The sequence below is a fragment of the Neopelma chrysocephalum genome, unplaced genomic scaffold (genome assembly GCF_003984885.1).
Source record: "Neopelma chrysocephalum unplaced genomic scaffold, ASM398488v2 Primary Assembly neopelma1_75, whole genome shotgun sequence".
Lineage (NCBI taxonomy): Eukaryota > Metazoa > Chordata > Aves > Passeriformes > Pipridae > Neopelma > Neopelma chrysocephalum.
Window position 1 is genome coordinate 11,824,964 of NW_020897736.1, and position 25,196 is coordinate 11,850,159.

The window sequence follows — 25,196 nt, forward strand, 5'->3', positions numbered from 1 at the left end:
AGGGTCTCCAGCTACATCAAAGGGGCCAGGTTTTTCTACACGTAGTAAATGCAATGCCACGCTGATTCCTTTCACTAATGAACAGTCCCCCTCCTTTTAACAGAAATAAATGGGACACAGCAGTATTTGTTTGTCCTAAACAGCAGTGCAAATGCTGAATCAGGAGTTTGCATTTCCTTTGTGATCCCCTAATCTTACCTGCTATTCAGAATTCACATGGAATTAGAAGCAGGTAATCAGTCTCTTGAAATACTCTGCCTTAGGAAGGAGTTCTATTCTTACATGAACAGAACTTGAATAATGAGCTGATAGGAAAAGCTCTTAGATTAGAAGTAGGAATGTCAAAACAGCACTGCATTGCCCTGCAAACCCACTGCCCCCTGTGCTCTCCCAGCCAGAACTGTGCATTTGATCAGGAACCACAAACACGTGCTGCCTCTTATCCTTTACAAAGCCAGCAGAGCCACGAAGGATGAGCAGGACTCGTCCCTCTGTGCTGTCACTACTGCACTCACTCCTCCATTCTAACCCAAAGATAAATCTCAGCCTTCAGTTCCTCACATTCTCCTCCTGAAGACAAGGACATTCCACAAAGGCAAACCAGGACAGCTCAGACCCTCAGCTCTTAAACTCCTTCCATTCAATGTTTATTCAGAGTAAGCACCCTGGGATCTGGTTTCACACTCCAGCTTCTTTCCAAATACAAATAATGCATTGGTTACCAGTCAAAGACACCGCGGGCTCACCAGAGGAGTCCTGCAACTATTTATTGTTGCTCATCATATGTGAGTCCAGAAACAAGCTGGCTGACCCGTTTGAGTCCTGACTGTTAACATAATCACAGCAAGGCAAACTTTATCAGGAGTCACAGGGAGGCAGCAACAACAGATCTCTCTGATGCATTTTTTTGGAGAACAAGACTTTAGAGTAGCAATGCTATGAATAAAATACAGCACTCAGCCTCTGGCCTCCCTGCAGTCTGTGCTCCTTTCCAGGACACTGCTCCCCCGTCAGCGTCTGTGCAGCGCCCAGAACTGGGTCAGGATGCCAGAATTACTCTCCGGGCCTGAGCTGGCCAATTCCTTGTGTAACTCTTTTAAACTAACAGCAATTATCAGCCGTTTGTTTTCCCACAGCAATGCTAAACCACTGCACTTGCTTTGTTTGTTTCGGTCATTAGTGGAGCTTCTCCTCTAGACAGTTAATGTAACTAAACTGCTCTGTTTACCCTTGGTGCAGTTTTCCAATATTTCCTGTTATTCTTTAAAAGCCTGAGCCAAAGTGCACCAAAGCCTGTGGAAAGCCTCCTACTGCCTTCAATGCACTGCGTGTTGCACCTCCAAGTCCTCAAGGTCATGTATACAAACCTTCATCAGAACCACTACGACTCTTGATGGGTTTCGTACTAAAAGCCCCAAATCCGAGTTAAAGGATAAGGCCAAGGGCTGGGGGAAACTGATGGAGGAGATGCTTAAAATTTTTCCAACAGCTGCAACTTGGTGGCTGGTAAGAGACCACTTGAGAAGTCCCCAGGACACTCCCCCTCTGGTGGGAAGTAGGGACAAGAGGCAAGTTTGACAGAAAATACCATCAGCAGTAAAAGAAGAGCTTTTCTTTAGAAAAAGGGTAGCAAGCAAAAAGAAAAAAAGTATGAAGAAGGGGAGTCTAAAAAAACCACACCCAGAAGTGGAAACACGACGAGGTTCTGCAATCCCTCTGTTTCAAATAAGCACTTCAGCTGGCTGGTAGAACGGCCTTTTCCATCACCTCCCTCTGACAGTCAAACCAGGCCATTTGTCTGCAAACAATTCAGGGTGAGTCAAGCACTGGATCACTTTAGAAAGGAGTGACACTCATGGCTATCAAGCTGCCCAAGGTGGCCTGGCTGTCACCTCGGCTGCTTATTAAATATGAGCTCAACACACAATTGATTGCTCTCCACACGACTGCACTTACCTCAGTCGCCATTTCTCCAAAGGGCACTGAGGACATCAAGGGAATGAGGACAGTGGGATGTCTCTCACTTCTACAGACAGAAATCCAAAGGAGAGTCTTTCTCTTCCCAAAGAACCAACTCATAAAACCAGGGTTTTAACTGGATAAGCTCAGCAAGACATTAAGTAGGAAGGGCTCCTTGGGGTCACCCCTTCAGACCAACACAGACTCAGAGAACTGAGCAAAGGGCCCATCACAGCCTTGTCCCAGATACAGAGGGGGACAGGAGAAGGCAGTGACATCTCATGCTCCAAGTGAAAAGTTGGGGCCATGAAGGTTTTTACGTTCTTGGCTGATATTTGTTTGCTGGAAAGCATGTTTTCTCTACCTGTGTTTGGAACAAATGTTCTCCTAAAGGCTCCATTTCTGTGGGGGAACAGTGCATTGCTGTGAGCTACAGGCAGTACCAGGGCACGTCACCACTGACCTTCTCGAAAGGGAATATGAGAGAAGCCATTCCCTGTGACCCAGCTTGCCATGACTCACCCACAAATAATCCAGCATTAATTGCAGAGCCAGGATTAAGCACAAGATTTCTTTCTAAACCCCACTGGAGAAATATAAATGCAAAGGGAGGGCAGACTGGACAATATCCTCACAGAGGGTGAGGGGAGGGAGAAGGGGAGCTGTAATTTATCCACTCTGGCATTTCAGTGTGGGCAGGATGACAGTGCCCCACGGAAGGACTGCTATTTAGACATGCTGTGGGCACAAATACCATCTGTTTTTCCATATGAAGGACACAACTGAAGGACAACATTCCTCCCCCTTCCCAATTCCTATCAGGCCTGAGAAGGGAGTTCTGTCTCTATAGTCCATCAAATATCAACCACAAAGGAAGATGTTGGTATGGAAGGAGGTTACACAGGTTGACAGCTGAGAATATCAAACATGGCCATTAAACTCAAATCAATCCAGGTCACTAAGCAAAGAAGGTGCACCAACAGTTCCCAGCAGCTCCTGCCCTTGGATTGGAACCAGGAGTGGGAGACCATCCACCACATCATCAGCCCGTGAGCCGTCCGGTCCAAAATTGAGTTCAATGTTAGGAATTTTTATTAATGTTTGAAATTGAAGTCGCGCCACTGGAAAGATGCCTATTCTGAACTGGTTCAACATGTTTAATGTTCCAATATAAAATGCTGGTATCTTGCAAGTTATGAGGTTTCCATCCAGTTGAGAATAAAGGCAGAGCAGAGGCAGGAGTGAAGTGGGGGTGCTCATTAGAGCTGGAATGGTAACTGGAGCTGCAGTGCAAAGTGAGGACAGTTAGTCTGAGAGAGAGACACAGGAAGGTGATGCCTCTGCAGAGCAACTCAAGAGAGGCAGAAGGGTCAGAGGGGGTCCAAGTGGGGCTTGGATGAAGGGCAAACTAACAACTCCTGGGGAAACACAGAAGTGAGCTGAGCTCAGGCCGAGGGAGGAGGCAAGGAAACACCTTGTGCAACCTTCTTACAAAACCAACAGCCACCGAGGCTCTTGGCTTAATGGGAAACAGGCTTCTTCACCTTGTGCTTTTCAAACATGTAACCACTGTTTCTTAAATGCACCTCAACTATTCCAGAAGCTGTCAGAAGTACTTTGGGAAGCTGTGATGAAGAGAGGGAGATGACCCTACTTAAAGCATGTGAAGTAATCAAAGCCGGTCACTGTGTCCGTGTGTTATCTAGAACAGGGGCGTTCAGGACGGGTGCTGTACTTCTGGGATTTTTTTTTAATCAGGAAAGACAACATCTAAAGGGAGCCATGACTACTGGACTCTTGTTTTCATAACCAAGTTTATGTCACTCTCCAATAATGAAGTAACCAGATATTTTATATGGTTATCTGCTCATCAAGCAGCCAAGAAGTCAACAACAGCGAGTGGGAACACACGATGTTATTCACCACGTGTTATTCACGATGGTGAATAACAGTGTGGAAAGCTGGGGTTTATTCAGCTGCAGGACAGACCTCAGCCCTTTATGATATGGTTTTCATTTAAAAAGAATTAGTTCTTTCGCCCTGGAATCTGGAAGGCAGCAAGTATGAGCTTGTGCCTCAAGGGACAGATAGCACATGGAGCCTGACATGGCAGGGATGGGCAGTGTGGCCTCTCACTCACACATTTTATCCAGAAGCTTTCTGCCCACGCTGCCCTGGATACAGAACTGGCCAAAGCCACTGGCATCAATGTCAGTCCTTCTTATGGTTTGATCAAAGTTTGACCAAGGCTGTGAAGAACAGGGTGAATCACCTACGATCTTCTCCCCAGCAATAAAATCACATGTTCACATTATTGACTCCTTTTTCCTGCAGACATTTGCCCATGGAATTATCTCTCTCTTACCCTTGCCCCTTTCCCAGAGTTTATAATTCACAGCAGGGCAGGCATTGCCTGATGTATTCCAAGAACTTTGGTGAGATGAAGGAATCCAGCTGCAGTGCAACTGAACACCTGCCATTCCCATGGCCTGCCTCCACTGCTGCTGATTTGTGGGATGTGGTCCCAGCATAGAAACCTGTTCCTGCAAAAGCTTCACAGTGTTCTGGTAAGAGCTGGCAGGTTCTGAGGCTGCAGGAGGCAGTTTACCACATGCCAGAAAAAAGGAGTGCCCCACCAAATACAAAGTCCTAGAAAAAGCTAAAGTTGATCAATATATCTACAAATAAACTTGGCAGAAACTCAGCACTGAAAAAGTAGCATCACCTCAGGAAAAAGCCCTTCTTCCTTCTGATCTCAAAAATCATTTCTTTCCAAGTCCCATGTAGCATCTAATATAAATCTCTCCTGGCCCCTTCAGTTCCTTAAAGCACTATCCCATCTCCATGCAGTCATCCAACCAGATGCTCAGCATTTCTAAACCCTTTCAGATGCTTTGATACACGTCAACAACACACAGCAGGTTTCTGACACAACAGCATCAGTGGGAGTCAAGGATTGCTTTAATTCCTTCAATCCCTGTCGAAGAAGTGAACACAGATACATCAAAAACCACTCACTGTAAAACATGGATCACTGGGAATCACTTGTCTCACACTGGCTACTTATCATGATCACAGCTGAGCTGTGACCCTGAAGTAACAATAAAGTTATCTGAAGGCCAGAGGAAACATCCCCAAGAAAATGGATGTACTTAGCTGTTTCCTCACCCTCCTCAGGATTTAATCCACTTTTTGGATGTAAAAAATTCTCTCTTTCTCACTTGCTTTAGTTTGGTTTCAGAAAACAAGGAATTGCTGCAGGAGGAGCACAATGACTATGAATGAACCAGCGGTGGGCAGAGAACAACTGTTCATTTCAGAGGCTGCTGTGCTCCATCTGTGGCTCCTTGTGTTTGGAAAGCACCCCGGGGCATCCCAGAGCTAACATGCTGAAGAGTAACAAGCTGCTTGCTTTCAGCACTGCCTGAAGTGGGTGAGAACGAGACCTCTGAAAATGTGACATGCATTTCCTCAGAGGATGAAAAGGGAATATAAATTGTAGGGTGGAAAAAAAAAAGACCAAACCCTGGGATAGCTGGGTGGGATTTCCCACCCACCAGGGAAGAGAGACAAAAGCTCAGTGAGCAGGCTGACAGCTCTGTCACTCACAGTGTCAGCAACCCAAGGGGAAGCTCTTGTGTGCAATCACTTGAGTGCACTTTTCTCAAAACTCCTGTGAAACCAGTGAAAGCCTCCAGTCAACTGCATTAATGACCAAACCTGAATGAAGAGATGCAAAACGAGACACCCTTAAAAGAAAATCAAGGAGAAGGGAGAAATGGAATATTTGCCAAATATGTGCAACACAAGTAAGCACAGATGTCCCACACTCTGCCCCATCAGGAAGCCACCCACTGCTGAGAGCTGGGGAAGTGGGACAGCCTGGGGAATGCACTGTAGGAGTCAGGAATGCTGGCTGCCTTCCCCACACTGGGAGATGAATTCTCCATTCCTGGAGCTAGGAATGAGGAGATGGCCAACATCAAAAGACAAAGAGGTGTGAAGTAACCGTAGCATATATAAATTCTATCAGCATTGAGTCTTGTGCAGTCCCAGACAAGCCAGTGGGGATGTGTTTCATGGTTCCCAGAGCAGCAGAAGTCCTTTTCACAGACATATTTTTCATCCTCTTTCTTTTATTCTTCTTTCCTGGTCCAGGTTGTCAATCACTGTGGGCTCACAGATTCAGTGCAAGAAAAATCCATTCTGTGTGACCCCCTTTTACTGATTCAAAAAAACCACCAGAACTGCCTAGAAAAAAAGTTGCACAGGAATTCCATGATTTGCAGTTGTTCTCTGGCAGTAGATCAGTCTGCAGTAGTTCAGCTGAAGACATTTGCTTTAAGGACATGGCATTTTCAGTGGTATCCCTGTCACAGTCACTTCCACAACTCAGGAGTGCTCCCCTTCCTTAGGGAAACTCTGTTTCTGGTAGTGGTACTCCCATATACCAGCTCCCTAAACTCTTGGGATTTTTCATAATGGTGCAGCTGGGAAATTAATTTATAACACCAGAACCATCTGGCCTTGGCTGTTCATAAATGATTTGAAAAGTTCAGGAAGTTATCTCAGTCTCACTCGTTTTATCAGCAGGGAGAGACTCGATATCAAACAGGAATGTTGCAAATTATGGCTTGGTATCAAAGCAATTGGGAAATGATATGTTCAGACCGATACTGGAGTGAAATTCTTTGGGTAGTGGGTGTGCCTGGTTGCCAATAAACCTCAAGGCTAAGTTTGATTTCATATTGTCTAAGGGAGTGACATGAGGAAAGTAAAAAGCAACTTGAAAAGAGACACTCTTGCTTTGAATAACTTTGGCTCGAATGTGTTGATGTGAAGACAAATTACAGATAAAGGAAAATAGTTTGTTATCTTCATAAGAAGGTACCTCTTTAGAAGGTTTCTAGCTGATAAGAGGTGCAGGGTGCATGTCATTTAACTGGTGGCAGCTTTCTGGGGACCATGTCTGAGCTTTCTCATGTGATTCCGCTCATTTTACTCAGAGGTGCTCCTGCAATAACACACTTGGCAAACCTGGTAACAAACACTTCAGAAGGAGCTGCAGGTATGAATGGTAGTACTTGAGGTATAAAAAGAAAATATTAATATATTTTCCTAAACAAACAAGTTGAGCTTTTTCTTTGAATGGAGAGAAGCCTCTGGATCATATCAGGATTAGTACAGAGAAGGTAAAATAATTGAGAAAGAGGTACAAAAATAAACCAAATGGAGATGATGACACTTCACATGAATAGATGGGAGGAGTGTACACACCAGCAGAAAAGCAGACAACAAAGTCATTATTATAGTGCTCCTGCAGGAAAACCCAGTTGGCTGCATTAATTTAAAGCTACTGAACGTGGGCAAATCTGCATTTTTATCACCATCTGACCACTCCTGGCTGTGGTGGCTCATGATGGATATTAGGGAAGAGTTCTGCCTTCTTTGGCTGAGTCTATCCCATGTCACACAGCAGTGTTACACAGCAAGCAGCTTTACTTGAGATAAAGGAGGAACCAGACAGGAAAGAATTCCCCCACTGAAAAGTGCTGGCAGTTGTGTTTTCAGGAGGAAGAAAGGAAGCTGTGCTTTTCCTTTGAAGGAAAGATACTCTTCCTAAGTACAGAGACTACCTAAACTGAGAAGCAAACTGTTTCCAGGGAGCATTTCTTTATCCTGTTTAGCTTTATTGTGTGTAATTAAAATGAATATTTCAAACCTAGATCAGAAACCTGCCACCTCATTATCTGTCTCCGGAGCGATGCCGATGAGCAGCAGGGTGGGAGGAAGGGATCCCAGCGGGAAGCAGGGGGAAGAGCCAGGCAGGATTTGCACTGTCACTGGCAGGTGAGAAACAGCTACCAGAGGGTGGACATCAGAAATTCCTGAAAGGTCAAACTGTCCCACATGTGGGTAAGACTTGGTTTACAAGATGAGTGTCTCAGTGGGGTCTGGAGCGGAGAAAGCAGGTACAGTAAAATATACTCATTTTTAAGGCTCAACTCCCTGAGTTAATTAGAGCCCAGCAGGAAGGAAACTTTTCAAGTAAGTGAGAAAAAACCACTATGATCAGATTCCTTTTGCTTTGATTTGTTTTACCTAAACAAGCACAAAAGCAGAAAACTGAGAAAGCTGTGGGCTATTCTTCTCTTCTTCTGGAAACTGGGGTTCAAGTAAAGAAGTAGATAACAAAACTCCCTGCCGGGTTGGATGCAGCAATGGGAAGAGGCCCAGCACCTGAGGGAGGGAGGATTTTGCAAATGGAAAGAGGTCAGTGAGAACAAAGCAGGCCTGTTTATTTCATTTCTCTAGTAAACTCTCTTTGCTGAATTTTATTTCCCAACACAACTATTGGCCAAGAGGCAGCCGACCTTGTTCCACCACGGCACAGCCTTCCACTGACATAACGGTTCAAGGGAACCACATTTTTAGAGGCAACAACATTTCCAGTGCTGCTGAGTTACTACTGAAGGCTTTTCCAAGTGACAGTCTGGGATTTATCACCTTCCCCAGCCCAGCAGTCATTTTCACCTGGAACCTGTGGAACTCGGCAGGCCAGGCAGACAGCACGGCTTACAGGCTATTGGAACCCAACGGAAAAGTAAATATTTCATCCAGATCGCTGCTCCTTGTATAAAAACAAATGATTATTTGGTAAATGGCACTTACAAACCTAATATTTCCTGTGCTGGTGTGGAATGAGAGGCTGCACAATGGGGACTTGTCCTGTCCCCACGTTTTGGGTCACTGGGTGCACGAGGCCGTTGCCAGCAAAGCCAGTGGAGTATGAAACCAGAACTCTTGTAGCAGGAAGCAGAGGCAAGATTTGCCAAATTATTACAGCCCAGCTACTTAACATGGCCTTGGCTTACTCAGCAGAGTAAAGAAAGGCAGAGCTGGCAAAGCTACAAAGCTATTGATTAAACCAAAATTGTGTTCCTAAATGACTGTCGCCCGCCTGCTTGGTGCAGTTTTATTATGTCAAGTAAAGCTGTACAAGATGCTCAAAAACAAAGAAATTAGAGGCACTGCAAGGGAATGTTGCTTCACTGGGGATTACACAGAGATCCTTCACAAAGCAGAGAGTAAAACCATAGAAATCCTTGCCCAGAACCACACTAGTGCTTCCCACAAGAGTGCAGAAAGCAACGGGAGGTGGACATTCCCACGCCCAGTTCCAATGGTATTGCATTCCAACACTAAACAAACTACTGAATTTGGAAGATACGAGGGTGAGAAAAGAAACTCATGATAGAGGGAAGGTGCCCCACCACCGTGCCAGGATCAGCAGGTTCAGTAACTGCACCTGGTAATATCTTGCAGCTTTACATAAAACTAAAAAAACACACCCCAAACCAGACCCATTATCCATAGTCTGGCACATGATACTACTCAAACCTTTCCATTCCTCCTCTCTAATCTTCTTTTTCTCTGAGTGATTTCTGTACATGGTTTTCTTTGTGTGATTTTCCTCTATCCGACTGTCATTACAAAAACAACCTGCCCAGATAAAGTTAATACAAAAGGGATATTCTACTTTTGGGCCTCCAAATAACTTACTTGGGTATCCTGTACTGCCTTACATTGGGCAAACACATCTTTGTTTAGTGGTGCTCCACCACTACCTCTTCCCCAGGTCAAACCATCCTTGCTGGCAGAAGTGTCCACTGATCTTTTTTTTTTTTAAATATGTTTAGATCTGTATCTGTCTTTAATCTCTGCTTCCTTTTGATTAACTTAGCACACAGTTTTCAGAATTCTTCTATCAAGCTACTTAGGTATATAATAACTTGTTTTGTCTAAAACAGACCCCTCTGTGCATTACCCAAGGGGGAAGAAGCATCTCCTAAAATTTCTGGATATACCTAGTTCTCTCTTCAAACCAGAATATGTTATTAAATCACTGCTTTGATTACATCATACCAGTTCTGATGTACAAGAATATATGATGAAATAGGCAGTGTTCCATTGTGTCCTTTGGAGTTGTAACTCCAACTTAACTGTGAAAATGTGCTTGCAATTATCTGTGGAAGAATGAAACCTGGAAGGAGGGGAACACGAAAAGGGAGCCTGGGAACATACAGAGAGAGAGGGAGAGAGAGAGAGGGGGAGAGAGAGAGGGGGAGACATTACACAACAGATTTACAACACAAATGGCAGAAAATAAAATTAGCAACTCTAGGGTGGGTACTGACTGCTGCCAGCATTTCTGACCAGCCCCAGGGTATGTCTGCACAGCAGCCAGTCACTCCCAGTATTCCCAAGACTGCAATATAGTGGAACAGCTACGTATTCCTGTGGGATTCAAAGTGGAGAGTGCTGGCACCAGGAGAATATACTGGGGCAGGAAACACCAGCTACTCAGGAAGTCTTGGTGCAGCAACAAAGTCACTGGTACCTGAGCTTGCTAAAGTAAAGCTTGCATGGGATTGCCTCTGCCTCTGGTCCTCTTGAGATCCAACTGACCTTGATTTTCCACCCCTACAAATGCAGACATGCAAGTTCCAACACACTGGCATCTGCAGCCTGCTCAAAGCAGCCACACAGGGTTTATACAGGCACAGAGGGAACTGTGCCACAGCTGCCCACCACAAGGCAGAACCTACCCCCAGACTGCCAGCAGAGCCACTGGAGAGGTTTATCCAGGCACTGGCTGCATCCCTGAGCCATCCATAAATGGACACTACCCTACAGACCCACCAGATGGGCACCTCTTTGCAAGGTCTCTCTCCAGGAAAACAATTCACAGGAGTGAATAAGATGCCTGTGGGCACGTGTTGAGGTAGAGTCGTTAACCACATGCTGAAATCCTACCCTGTGAATGGAATTCTGGCCTCACTGGCAGGACAAAGGGATTGGAGTTAAAATTGAAGTTGTCCAGATAACCCTGAAACTGAGACTTTGATGCTTCTACATGGTTGATTCTACAACTTAAGTAATGTTAGTTTTCATATCTTTTGGGAGATAAGAAGTAACCTGGGGACACATTGCTCCCTGGCAATGAATTGCTGGATTTCTGCAACAGCAACAAAGACAAATTTTCCACAGAAATTCAGGTCAGGCAGAACCGACCTGATAAAAGTGGGACTAAGAGGAACACAGAGCAGAAAAAGCAGATCAGGTAGGAGCTTGTTTGAAAAACAGAGTTAATGTTTAAAGTCAGCCAGGACAGAAACTACACACAGATGCCTGTATCAGTAGAGCCCTGAGTTCAAGGGTTAGACTATGGTGAGTTGCTCTAAAACATATAAAGAGGGTTGCTGGTCTTTTTTCTTTCAAAACAGCTTCTCAGCTCCCACATCCTGTACCTAAATGTTATATTCCCAGATTAAAATGAGAGAAGTTGTAGCAGAGGTTCCTCCATTTCTACAGGGTTTCCAGAACCACTCTCCTTGCCCCACCACCATGGTTTAGCTGCCTGGCTCCACTGCTGACTGGAATCCTAGAACACAAACTGCTCCAGAAACACAAACAGGTTTCTATCAGCACAGCGGGCACTCAGCATCACTACCTGTCTGCACAGCTCTCTGTCCCATTTACTGGGGTGGTCCTCAGCTTCCACACGAAAATTTTCATTTTTAAAATACATTATGACCAAGCCTTTATAAATTGTAGGGCAGGGGAGAAGAAGGGGCACAGTTAATTTCCTCTTTGGTTCTCAGGAATTAAACTTGTATGGCTGCACCAGGCTGAGCTGGCTTTGCCAGTGTCAGTTGTTACAGGGCATTATTCTGCACCTTTGGGATCTGCTCCTCCTCAGCCTGCAATATTTCTACATTCTGACACATTTGCATGAATCTCTCTGCTGGTGCTGCCCTGCACAGATCAGGGAGGCAAGTTTATCCACAGGTCTATCAGCAGAAATATCAGGCCACAAAGGTAACATCCAGAGAGTGCTTTTCCCTTACCTGCAACACCAGGATTGCTTGAGACACACCACAAAGGCCATACTTAATCATGCAGCAAATAATTATGCACCCTAAAGTAATTTTAACCGAGCTCCAACTATCAATACTTAACATCTAAAGCAAATATTCACACTGGAGAGAAACCTGCTGTTTCCAAACTCTTCTCTTGTCTGATTCCAAGCCCAGAGCTGTTTGGTTTGTGCATTAGGGGCTTTTTACCTTTGGACTCATTTTTGTCCTCATCTGTTTCAGCTTCAAGTTTGAGGCCATGTGGTTTCAGAGTGTTGGCAACAGACTGTTCCTTGCTTATTGTCAGTTGAATTTAATTCCCTTTCTCAAGGGCATCTGACACGTTGTGGCTTCCAGCCATCCCACCTCCGGCTGTTCCCTCCCCAGCCCAGGCAGTGCCAGGTTCCGCCAGCTCATGAATGGGAATCTTCCCTCCTCACCCAAGCTTGCCCCCAGCCCACAACAGGAAAGCTGAGGCTGCTGAAAGAAATAGGAATGGCAACAAAGCTGGCATTGTTGTCCTGAAAAACCACTGGCTGCAGCCCACCCGGCTCCGTTTAGGGGTAACGGATATAAGGATGAATCCAGGCTTTTGTTTAAAAAACTTACTTGCCTTTTTTTTTTCTCAGGAGAATGACTTGAAAATGGTAACAAAGGCACTGCTGTAGGCAAAGAAAGAACCAGGGGAGGGGGAAGTGGCACTATTTTTCTAGAAGTGGGTTGTTCAGGGTGGTCTTTGGGGTGTGAATGTCAGATCGACTTCCCACTGGTGCAGCTCATGGAGGAGAAGGGAAGCACCACTCAGGATCCCAGTTCACTGATGGCCTTGCCCTCCTAGTCTGAGCAAAGAGGAGAGTAAGAAAGTGTTCAGTGTTCATATCATGTTTATAACATGAAGACCTTGGCCTTGTACTTTTTAAGACCTCAGTGCCCACTGTGATCTCTGGGTCTCTCCTTTTGTGTAGGTCAGAACACAGAACTCCACCCAGCAAACCCTAGATAAAACACAACTAACTGTGGCTACGTTCAAGTGTGTTTAAAAGACATCCACTACTGACCCTGCTGAATAAAGGAATGAGGCTTGCTGAGGGTCCTGTCTTGTATGGGAAGAAGTTTAGGGTTTGCAGCCTTGCCACATATTCAGTGGGCTCTGAATACCTTTTTGTAAGAGCAAAATTCTTCTCCTGCATCCTTTTGTAGGAAAAATTGTATCTAAACACAGACGGATGCTCCCTCTGCATCCATGGACCAAAATTATCAACACAGACTGAAAGACTTAAATACAAGAGATAAAAGTCATATCATTCACCCCATCATCAAGCAACAACAACCCTGTAGGTTAAACCTGAGGATGAACTTTCATAGGACCTATTTATTCCTAATGGATCTATTTAATGATGTCTCCGTGTTTTCACAGTGCAGCTGCCTGCAATAGTGTTTTTTGCAGTCAGTCCAAATGACATTAGTGGCAGATTAGGAATTTGACACATCAATTAGTAATCCATTCACTTTTTCCAAAGTCCACATCAGAAACTATCTGTGAATGCCAAACTGGGCTTGTGATCTCCACAGACATTTGTTAGTCTTAAGGAAAGAATAATAAATCTCAGCTTTTCTACACTCATAAGGAAATCAGACTTCAATAAAGCTCACGGTTACGGCTCTCCAAAATTTATATTTTTGCCAATATGGATGTAAGTTTTGATTGGATTTTTTTTTTAATTAAGAAACTTGCACCTAGTTTTCCTTGGTTTCCATTTTTCAAGCTCATGTCAGCTTCTTTGTGTTCATCTCTGCTGTGGGTTTCCTTACATTTCAATTAAAAACTGCAAGTTTGTAAGTAGAGTCTGAAAACAAATCTTCTATTTACACAAGAGGTGCTAAACCAGGGCTGCTCAGAGCATCCTACAGCAGTTCAAAACCAGAAGGATAAGGAGAGGCCTCACACCTTGAAAGGTCAATGAAAGGATCCTGTTGATCTCCAGGTCAGAAAAGCACCAGTCAATTGACCAGTTTGAAATAAGTAACCAGGCCACTGGTAGGTGACAGTACAGAGGGATGATTTTAATGCTCAGGTTGGATGGTGAGGGATGGTATTTTTCCCTCTCTGATTTGGCACACTGGGAGTTGACTGTACATGGTTATGGCAAGACCCTCCACACCCCTGCAGTGCTCAAATATCTTCCCAATCCCTCTCTTTCCAGAGCCTGTTCTTGTTTTTTCTCTCTCAGGGAAGTGGTTCATGAGGCAGCTCTGTTAGAAAATTCAGCCTCCTTTGCCATTTGTCCTCCCTCACCTGCACTCTCCATTTGAACTCTCCATCTCTCCCCAGTGTGGGATCTAAGCCTTTCCTGGAGCAGAAGGTGCAAAGAAAGGAAGGACATTACGGTCTCACCACCAAAACCGCCCTCAGAAAAGCAAATGGAGTTTGCAATTTTGTGCACAGATGGAGCTGTATCCGAAAGCATTACATCCCCTACTTATGGTGGGGATTTTTTTGCAAGGCATTATTGAAAGGAAGCTTGTCAGCTCTGCTGAGAAACTTGGCAAACACCAGGGCACACCAGTCTCACTCTTCTACACAGCTGGATTTTCTGCAGCTCAAGTATTTTTCCCCTCTTGCTCTTGGCCCATCCAAAGATGAGTGCTGAATTTCCCTTAACATTACCCACAGGTTAATTTGTTATTAAGTTTAGGCTCAGTTTAACATCTTGGCATGCAATTGAAATAAAACCAAAACCAAATGTCCTTCATTTCTGCTGAAACCACCCTCGGTTTGGCTCAGCTGCCTTTGGTGTCACTGGAGGGTGAACAGGAGATTCATTTTCGTCTTGTCATTTTTGGTAGTAACCTAAAAATCCTCCATGCAACTTTGAAATACATTGCCATAAAGTAATTGTCATGGAATGAGACTGGCCAGGATCTGAACATGCTACATTGACTCTGACTTAGCTGTGAAATACTCCTTACTCCAGGAAAGGAAGATGCAACAGGCACATAAACTCTTGGAGCCCAGAATGGTGCAGACAAAACTTGGGCACAATTCCTTACTACAGGAATGATGGTGGGATTTCCCACCTTCCATCCAGAGAAGCTGAAGGAAGGAGCACTTGAAAATCCCACAGGTACAGTCCTGTTACAGTCCCCTGTGTAACTTTGTTCCTGGTCTAATTCTGTACCTCACACAGCCTGACTGTGACACAGTTCAACCAGAGTGATGTCAATGGAAAGGGGAAAAAGCTCCTCAGTATTCTGAGTAAGTGCCTGTGACACTGAGCCTGGAGAGCAGGGAATGGGAGAGCTGACCTTTGCTTAACTCATGAGCTGCACCAGGAGGATGCAGCTGACTCTTCCACTCAATTTTCTTCTGTCCAGGGGATATTTTCAGGCAGCTTTAAAGAGTCTTCAAAGTCACCTGCAGAGAGTACTCAGTAATCTAATCCTGCACATTTCTGTCTAACTTGGGGTTATCACATTCTTTCCTGTTTTTCCAGTGTGTTCAAAGTGTGTTTCTTAGGTGTGATTGAGCTGATAAATCAAGTTATATGATTTCTTTCTGCTGATCAAATAATAATGCCTAAGGGCATTTCCAAAATACTGATGTTTACTATTTCAGTCACAGCAGATTACTTCACATACAGAGATGAAACCATTACCAAACTATTTAAGTCCTTGACACAGACACCTGAACTTCAGAGAAAATTTAGCAAGTTCAAAGATTTTGAAGTTGATGGTGCTTTTATGGACCTATTCTATGCAGTGAAGAAAAGCAGAATTTCTCTATTACCATCAATCATTTAAGAGAATGAGGCCTCTTTGTGCCACTCAGAATCAGAACAGAGAGCAGAAAACAGGGGAAAATCAACTGGAAAGATTTATGTGTGCTGAAATGAATATTTATGTGAGCCTCCCAAAAATTAAGTTAGGTACCAATGTGCCAGATTTATGAAATCATAACAAACATGCCACACTGGTAATTGCACTTGTCTGGCTTTAAACAAAAGTGTGCTCCAGGGGCAGAAGGAAAGAAGGAAACAGAAGGACAAGTTCTTACTTGTGCCCAAGTTCATGTGCAATTGTAAAAGCCAGATTGAGACCATTGTCTTCAGCAAGAACACACTTCCTCTTGGCACTGCAGACACCTCCCAGGTAAGCGATTCCTGCAACACAAATACAGAGAATGGCCCCATCAGGATCAGTGGCTCCACCAGAATGACAAAAAATGCAACCAGCAGGAAAAACACCAGAGCAGTTTGCACACAAAATCATCTGAGTAGTTTGTTCATCATCCTATTGAAGAATCAGTCCAGAGTTTTGTCAGACAGGAAATAAGTAAAACACACCTTCACTGCTCTCCTTGGAAAATATACTTCACTGTTTCAAAAATATATTTCACTGACTCAGAAATTCATCTAAGCTTGTCTATTAATGCCCTCTACTACAAGATGCAGTGAAGTTTCCTGAATAAGCATTTAAATGGAGTTCTCCCAAATTTCAGAATAAAGTTGGGGATAGGGGATAAAACAATAAAGCAGAAACTCTGAAAAGATCTTACACTTCCCCATATTTTCATACTCAAAAGACAGCAAGAGTGTCAGAGTCAGAGAAGCTGGCAAACTGCTGACAGTGAGTCACAAAGCCAATGGAGGTGGCAGAAGTCCTCTATGGCTTAGTGGAATTTAGGATTCGATCCCATGCACAGGATTCTCCAGGCCTGTTTGTGTGGGCACCACAAATGGTTTGAGGCTGAAGCCAAAAAGGAATTCAAAAGTTACTGCATGAAAACTCTGCTGTGGAAAAACAACAGTCCTCAGATGCCCTTCCTGCACCCAGACTGTCCCCTCAGAAACTGCCACTGGGCTTGGAAATGCTGTGGTGGCACCACAGGCCACGCTCAGGACAATTGGCTGCTGAGATTTTGTTTCATCTGTCACCTGGAAAATGCAGCTGAGCCACTGGGAGCTGGGCACAAAGGTTAAAGGCAGCGTGTTTTGTTCATACACTGCTAAACAAGCCCCGAAAAAGCCACAGAACAGCTCAGTGCACACACAAAACAAGATTCCCAGATGGCACAGAGCAACCTAAACGTCCCTCCTGCCACTCCACACATCCCTCTGCCACAATGGAAGTCAGGAAAGTGTAAAGACCTTCCCCAAAAGCCTCTCAGTTTTTTCACAATGGATATATTTGCTTGTATTTGTATTTAACAGACAACAAGAAATGTATTTCCTCCCTAGAACACTGTTCCCACGGAGGGGTAGCTGGGATTTGGCTGGCTTTAAAGAGCAGCCCATGACCACACGTTGGAGACACGATCTCTGCTTTTTTCCTTTCTCTTTTTTATTTTCTTCCCTCAGAGTTGACAAAGCTGCGTTTATCAGAGTGCAAATGTAAAACTTTTAGACCTGGGGGAAGTCCAGCTCTGTTTTTATGAGTTTTGACAACAATAAGGATATGGATATTTGTTGCCAAGGGTATTCTGGATGGAATGAAGGGATGGGCAACAGCCTTTTACTTCAGCACCAGCAGCAGAGAGTGAAGGCAGAAATCAGACACTAACAGTTGCTTACTTTAAAAGTGCTGACTGTGAAAGGCCAGATTCATACCACATGCAAAAAATGAAATAAAGATTTAATCTTTTAAATCAATGGCCACAGAAGAAGGCTGGGTTTCAGCACTTTAATAAACTGACTTGCTTTTTACTCACAGAATAATCCTAAGGATGTCAAGGAATTGCTCAAGAAGTAACAGCCTTCTTTGAGAATGATTTTTGAGGTTACAACCTCAGTCCACACACCTGACGGCCTAAGGAATGTGCCACTTTTTGGTTAAAGGGAAGCAAAAAGGCAGTATTGGAGCCACAGAAGCTAGAGATGAAAAGGAACCATTATGGCACTCAGCTAACCTTCTGCTTCTTTAGATTTGTGCCTTTCTGCATTTTTGAGTTCTCAAACCCTCCTTTTACTGAATATTATATCGAATATACCGATATTTTGGTTCCCCCTCAGCAGATTCAGGTACAGCAAACAGCAATGACCAGAGCAGGATTCCTACCAGAACTGTTTTATCCCTGCTACTAAACCTGATTATTCCACCTTCATCTTCCATTAACCTGTGCCAATATACACCTCAGTTGTATCTGACACACGAGGTTTTAACTGAGAAGCAACAAAACAGAACTGCATTTCCAGCTCAGGGTTCAATCAGTCAAGTCAGTTTAGCTGGAAATGATTCCTGCCAAGTTCAGACTTCACGAAATGAGGCTGAGTCTATGTTTGCCACCACTTGGAAGGGGGCAATATTGCCATGTTTGGGAGGAGTGGTGCAGCAAAACAGCCTAGAATTCTATTAAAGAGGTTAAATACCAGTTAAAATGTCACATACATTACCTCAAACAGAAATTCTTCTGAAGTCTTTGTTTAGTGGCTCTAATCCCCACTGAACCTGGCAATAACACTGCTCTGTGCTAAGAGCCTCATTATTTAAAGGTGGAAAACTTAATTAAGGACTTGTACATCCACCAGTGGTTGAAGAAGCAACGACTGTGGCTCAGTTACAGACTGTTAGTCATCTCTTTTTATTAGTTATTTTCAATGTTTAATGTGAATCCTGTGTGGCCATTTTATAATATTTGCAGTGATCAATTAAAAAAAAATGTAGACATCTAAAATTAGTTTCTTATTACAGAAATGGACTGGGCAGAGAAACTCATAATCCTGGAAGAGCAGAAACCTTTGGAGTACATGGAATGAAGTCAGTAAGAAGTCCAGCTCATGAACTGCTGAGTGCTTATTAATAGGAGTCATTCCGGAACAGCAAGCCAGTTATAACAAATTGGTACAACATTTGAAGCCTGAAAAAGTTTGCCTCAGAAACGTTTTTGAAATATATATTTTCTATCAAATGATTTCCTAAAACTATAATTTTCTTTTGGACCAATACATTTCACCATTAATTCTTTCATCAGAACATAAATAGCAAATAAGTTATTAATCTGCAAACATAATCCAGTTTTTCAGCAAATATATCCAAACTACTCAGATAAATGCAACTTTTTTGTAACCCAATGCAATGATCCATATAATTGATATGCAGAGAAAAATACACCTTTAACCAACAGTCATAGCAGCACAATGCCTTGGTAGCTGCATTAATATGATTTATTTTCTTCACTGGGATGAATGGAAACTGCTGTTTGCCTCTTCAAATTTCCAGATTTTTATCTGAGCCTTTCAAGTCTGCAGAATTGGAATTCAGACATGTTTGTGAAAATCCTGGCATGCTGTGGTTCTACCAGGCTGGGAATGATATAGGAGGAAAGTCTTTGATTTGGTAATTTTGCTTCTGGCCCTGTTGGAGAGACAGGTGTGTGAAAATGAAAAATAGGAAAGAAAGCTGATCTGGTTTTTTTGTTTATTTTTAAAAAAATACTTCACACTTCTCACGTGCTTCTGCAAACACACAGACAGTGGGGAAGAAAGTCCTTATCTTTCAGATACACTGTCAGCAAATACCTCAAGTCTATTTTTAATATAAAAAAAGGTCAAGCAGGAGCATCAGTGGTAAAGGAAAGCCAAATACTATTTTTACTATTCCCCAGCACGAGGGTTTTTTCCTTTCTCTCCTGAGAAATTACATAATTACAGGCCATAACTTCTGTGCTTGGGCTTGAACAGGCAGAGCTCTCTGCACTTCCACAGCAAACCCTAGGACACAGGCAACTGTGTAAACTCACTTTTTATCCAAAAAGTTGTCATACATAAACAGTTTGCAGCTGTTGGCCTCTCTGCCAGCTAATGAGCCCTCCACCAGCAATATCTCTGAGGGGAATGATTCCATTTATCCCACCAGCTCAGCGAGGCATTAGGATATTACACACTTGCCACAGGGATGGCCAAAGCTGGGAGAGCACAAGTTCTGCTGCGTGGGCTCCCATTCTGCCCTCTTTCAAACACCAGGGGCTTCCTCCTGACGGCTGGGGAATATTCACTCAGCAAGTGGTTTGTCCAGGTACTCCAGCTTTCAACTCTCTAATGTCTTGTTTTCATTGCGCTCCTAATACTTTAATCTCTTCTTTTGCCAACCACCTCTGGATACAGAACTTTTACTTGATTAAAACTTGGCTGGCTCTCCTCCTCTCAATGTATTTGCTGTTGGGAAGGGAGCCAGGCTCCAAGTCCTGAAGTCTGCTTGGCACAGATGGAGACTCCCTGCATATCCACATGCTCAGAGCAAACCTCCCATTCCCCATCATTACTACTTTGGTGCTGAGCTGGATGTTTTTCTCATCCTCCCACGATTTTCAATTTGTGCAGCTCACACATTGCCATCAATTACATTCCTGTAGCCTCTCTTAACATCCTCCACAAGGAAAACCAGGAAACCCTGAAGTGATTCATGCTCTGCCTTTCCATTCAATGGCAATGATATGTTTGACAGAGATGCCCTGCCTGTATTTACACACCAAGTCAGTCACCAAGGGAATCTTTCAGTGCTTATGATACTTAAAATGAAAAATGCTTCTCCTTTCTATAAAGCCTATACAGAAAAGGTTCCAAAATCTAAAAAAAAACCATTAAAGAAGTACCCATTAAACTGCCTCCAAGATAGGTAATCACACAATCCCTGTCCTACAGCTGAATAAACAGAGGCCTCAAGAGTCAGGGGTATCCAGGTGAAAAAGAACAGTATCCATGGAAGGACCTCTCCAGCATGTACAACACAGACAGGCTGAGGCTGTTACCACTGTCCCACTGAGCCTCCAGTTCCAAGTTTGGTTTACAGGGATCATCCACAGGGTGAGCTGTTCCTTCATTTTATGAGAACGTCCTCATTCAAAGCTGGACATGCAATTTTAGTGGCACAGATTAATTCGGCTGGGTAATCATCTCGATGCCAATCCTGTTCATCTTGCAGCATGGTTTCCATTAGAGTTTAATATTCATGCATGGAAACTGTTTTCCTTAGCCATAATTTTCATTGTTACTATATTTAATGAAAACCACGCTGGAAACAATACACTCATCATGAATCACAAGTATAGAAATTATAGTACAACCACCCAATGCACGAGGGACAGCTACAGTCAGGTAGGAAAACAAGTTAATAGTCACACCAAGTGCTGTACCCAGTGCAAGTCACAATATTTTGAACTCAGGTATTTATACAAAAAGAGTGTCTGATGCCATGGACCATCTGAGGAAATGAGCTCCCAGGCACTGCAAGAAGGCAGCCCTATCCCTATTCCAAAAAGGATATAACCCACTCTCAGTCTCCCTCTCTTCATAAAAGAGACAAAAACAAGTCCAGGGAAGAAATCAGTCCACTATTCACTTGACCTATTTGAGTGGCAGAACATCCACTCCCTGCTCTGGCCTTAAATTCCCTCGATGGGAGGCAGATGGATGAATCATATCAAGGAAACAAAGCTTTACAGGACTGGGTAGGCACTCAGATAAAAAGGGAATAGTCAAGGAAAAATCCTCAAAAAGAGTTTGTAATCCTGCAGAATTTAAGCAAGAACACCATCCAGGCAAGTGTGTTGTGTAAATGACTTCCTTACTTTGAGCTGGTGGAGGAATGTAGGGGAAGCAAGTCCCAGCACTAATTTTTTTGAGCATTGGAAAGTCCACGTCCTTTCTGCAGGCAGAAGATGATGTGGACTCATGACAATCCTAGGAAACCTCTTGCTAAAGGCATGTGAGGTTCACTCACCTGACTTTAGAGCACATATTTGTTTTTATACAAGTTTTCAAATGGTATCCCAGTCCCTGTATCTCCCTCCCTGCCTCACTGAGAAACGGGCAAGCACCACATCAACCTTACAAAAAGTGAAGTAAGACACTCAAAAATGAACTAAAACATTCAAATAACTGCCAAGATCCCACAAGAAGCCACCACTTCTCCTGAGAACACCCACCAGATCCTGATGCTCTGTACCCAGGCGACTTGTTGCAAATGTGTCTGTCCGTCATCACAGAATCACCTTCTCTCTTTGGAGAATCTACCTCACCCCAAATTTCAACAAGTTCCTTGCCTCCAAACCAGCATGACCTGTAGGGATGCAGCACTTTTCCAGAACACAGTGTGCTCTGTGGTGGACACCTCCCCTCCAGGACTGACTGTAGTGCCCAATAAAATGACTTCTTCCTCATAACTCTGAAAACACTGTCACTTCCAGCACACACAACTGCTGTCAGGATCCCCAAAGCCCCACAAGAACAATAAACAGCTGAAACATGAAGTGTAGTTACCTTCTGAATCTCGATTTTCATTGCACACACTCGGAAGGACTCACCAATAAAATCTCTCCCTGATATTCACTGTACCAGCTGTGATGTCTCTGGAGCTGATAATGTAACACTCCTCAGAACACAAGGTCCTTACAGCCCAAATGAGTGAAATGCATAATAACTTTAGTAGGAGATGCTTTTCTGACTACAGGGAATAATAAAAAATACTTGGTACTGAATATTGCAATGGCACCCAAGGGTCCAGTGACTGACCCTGGATAAGGTTCCACAAGACCAGAGCTCTAATTGTGGGAGCCACATTCAACACGTGCCTTGGTCTTTGTGAAATGACTCTGATTGTGGCAGATCCACCCAAATTTCAGCCATGGCACCACTGCAGCTCCTTGACACCTTTCTGATAAAAGGGCTTTTGTGAGGCCAGACCTCTTCATGTCTGTGAACCTGCAGAGGCAGCAGGATTTAATCAGTAGAGCTTAAAGGAGCACTTTTGCTATCTCCTTTTTCTCTGTTTAATTACCCTGCAGGACAGCAATTAATGGGACATGTGGAATCCCTTCCCCAGCAGGGCCAACTCTCAATTTTAGCTTTCAGTCTTTCTGCAGGGCTTTTATATTTCTTGGGAACCCTCCTATGGTTTTCCAACTTTAATGGATGAATCATTTATCTGCTCCTTTACCAACTTGCCCACACACAGACAGTCCCCAAGATGGCAAGAGCTTTATTCTAATGCTACTTGCACTGGATTTACACTCTGCTAATGATTTAGGCAGGAGTGTACCAAGGATGCCAAGACAGCTGAAAAGCCCTAGAGGATCAAGACCTCTCCTGACTTTAGGGGTAACTGTCCTCACCCATACCAGTAAAAGGCTGTTTCAGATACCAAATGCAGTGAGATAGGAAAGGTGACAGATATTCTAACACTTTTTTGGCCTGGAAGACCCTTTATCCAAGGCCTACAAAAACCTTATTCATAGTGCATTGTGCCAGCAAAGAGCGGACAACCTTCAGAAACCCTCTGAGGTTTGGCATGGGCATCTTTGGAAACCAAATTCCTTTCCAATGCCAGTCACAAGGATTTGTGATCACAAAAAAAAAATGTTCACCAGAGGTATGGTGTTCACTGGATTTCAAAGAAAGCTGGAAACGAGCACACTGGTGAGCCTCATGGAGAGACATCCATCAGGAATGACGTGGGTACCACTGATCTTGCCTTGGAGCAAGGAAATGCATTAAAAGACCACCTGAAATTCTTTCCTGCCCTGATTTTCTAAGCTTTTATGAAAAAGCTCTGGGATCTGAGACATCAGCAGAGCAGGAGATAAAAAGAAATACCCTGTCTGTTTGACATCTGCTCTTTGTTCAGCATGACAACCTCCGTGCCATTAACGTGGCTCCTCCCTGCCAGCAAACCATCCCTCCCCTGCATGGCAGCACATTAATAAACCCTCCCCAGCCAAGGTGACAGGAGGAGTGGCTTCATTAACTGGAGCAGAGGAAGCAGGGGCTCATCTCCTGTTTACTCTCCTTTGATATGCTAACAGCCACATTCCAGACAGCTTCTCCCAAACACTCCCCAGTGACCAGAGTTGATCTCAGGCAAAAGCACAGCTCCTATCTGCAACCCTTTCCCTCTAGTAAAATATGAAGTTTGGGATGTTTAGTCCAAATCAGACCACCATTCCTGGATGTAGATTCCCCAGGCCTGGCAGCCAATGTACCACCTGTTTATAGACATCACTGCATGGCGCTGAAAGTCTCCATGCTCACACACATATATGGAATTACATGGGCTTAATTACTCCAAGTAAGATATATTAGGACAGCTGTACTCCTGTTGAGAGGAAAGGCAGGAGAAGAGGTGGCCAGGTGGATCTGAGAGAGGGATTCCAGTTGGGGAATACTGGATGAGTTAACACACAGTGCTGGGAAGTATACAGAAGCCTGGAATAATTCAAATTCAGTGAACAAGGCAGGAAGACAAATGGGAAGAGATCAGGGAATGAGGACAGACTGGGACAGAAAAGTAGCAAATGGAGATAATATGGGTTTTCCAGAAGGCTTCAAGAAACATGACTTTGATCTCATAAGCAGCAGGGAGTCACTTCTGAGGGAGGCAGGGGTCAAGGAGGGCAGGAGATAAGATCAGAAGGGAAGATGAGCTCTCTGAGAACTTGTGTGTACTCACTGCTGGAGAAAAATGGGCCTACAGCCCCGGGTCACATCTCTGGAATCCCAGGTTCACCTGAGGAAAGGCAGGAGCTGGACTGCAACAAGACCTGGTGAGGGCATGGAAGTATTCAGGCAGGGAGGTGAGGGCAAAACCTGGCACTTGGCATAAGGGAGGGACAGCTGTTAGAGCTGGGACAGAAACAAGGGAGGGAAATGAGGGGGACACGAGCTATTGAGAGAAAAAGAGACAGGCACAGGGGACAAGGTTGTTCAAGGATATATCACAGCAGAAAGGAATCAGATGGGGCAGAAGTCAGTAGAGATCTGCTGCTTCTGAAAGCCTGAAGGAACTGTGAACTCAAAGAAAACATCACCAACGACTGTGAAACCAAACTGCAAAGCACGATGTGGACTCTGGCCCTGGAGAGTCACCTCTCCTGGGGCTCCAGGGCATTTGGATTTGAATATCTTCTGTTGGCCTCATGTTCTGTGGATGTTCTGTGGTGGCACTGCAGAGATGAACCTGCTGGTCCTTTCTACAAAATGCTGCACAATTAAGCAGGATTTTCCCTTCTCAAATGCATGGAAATATCAGTGTGACAATATGCAAAAAACAGGCAACCTACCAAGGCAACAGGAGGATTCAGCACTGGATTCAGGATTTCTGGAGCTGTGTGAGCAACTGTCTTTCACAAGGCTGAGGCAGAGATAGGACAGAAATGAATCCACATTTTTCCCCTGCTGGATGGCCTGACAAGAGGAGAGAGTTCCACCTGTTCCTGCTCTGAACAGCCTTCATGAATCTCACCCTTCCCTTTCTCAGATGTTATTAAAAATCAGTATTTCAGTATTTTCATTTGGACCTTTTCTGTTGGGTGGAATAGGCCTGAACTCA

General features: G+C 44.1%; 1 protein-coding gene across 1 annotated transcript in view; it reads right to left on the reverse strand.

The window, feature by feature from the left end:
- Nucleotides 1-25,196, reverse strand: part of ADAMTS17 (ADAM metallopeptidase with thrombospondin type 1 motif 17) — a 168,872-nt gene that overhangs the window by 92,169 nt on the left and 51,507 nt on the right. Inside the window, exon 8 of the mRNA XM_027688787.1 lies at nt 15,934-16,039. Coding sequence (XP_027544588.1) covers nt 15,934-16,039 — 106 coding nt within the window. The remainder of the gene's footprint in view (nt 1-15,933; nt 16,040-25,196) is intronic.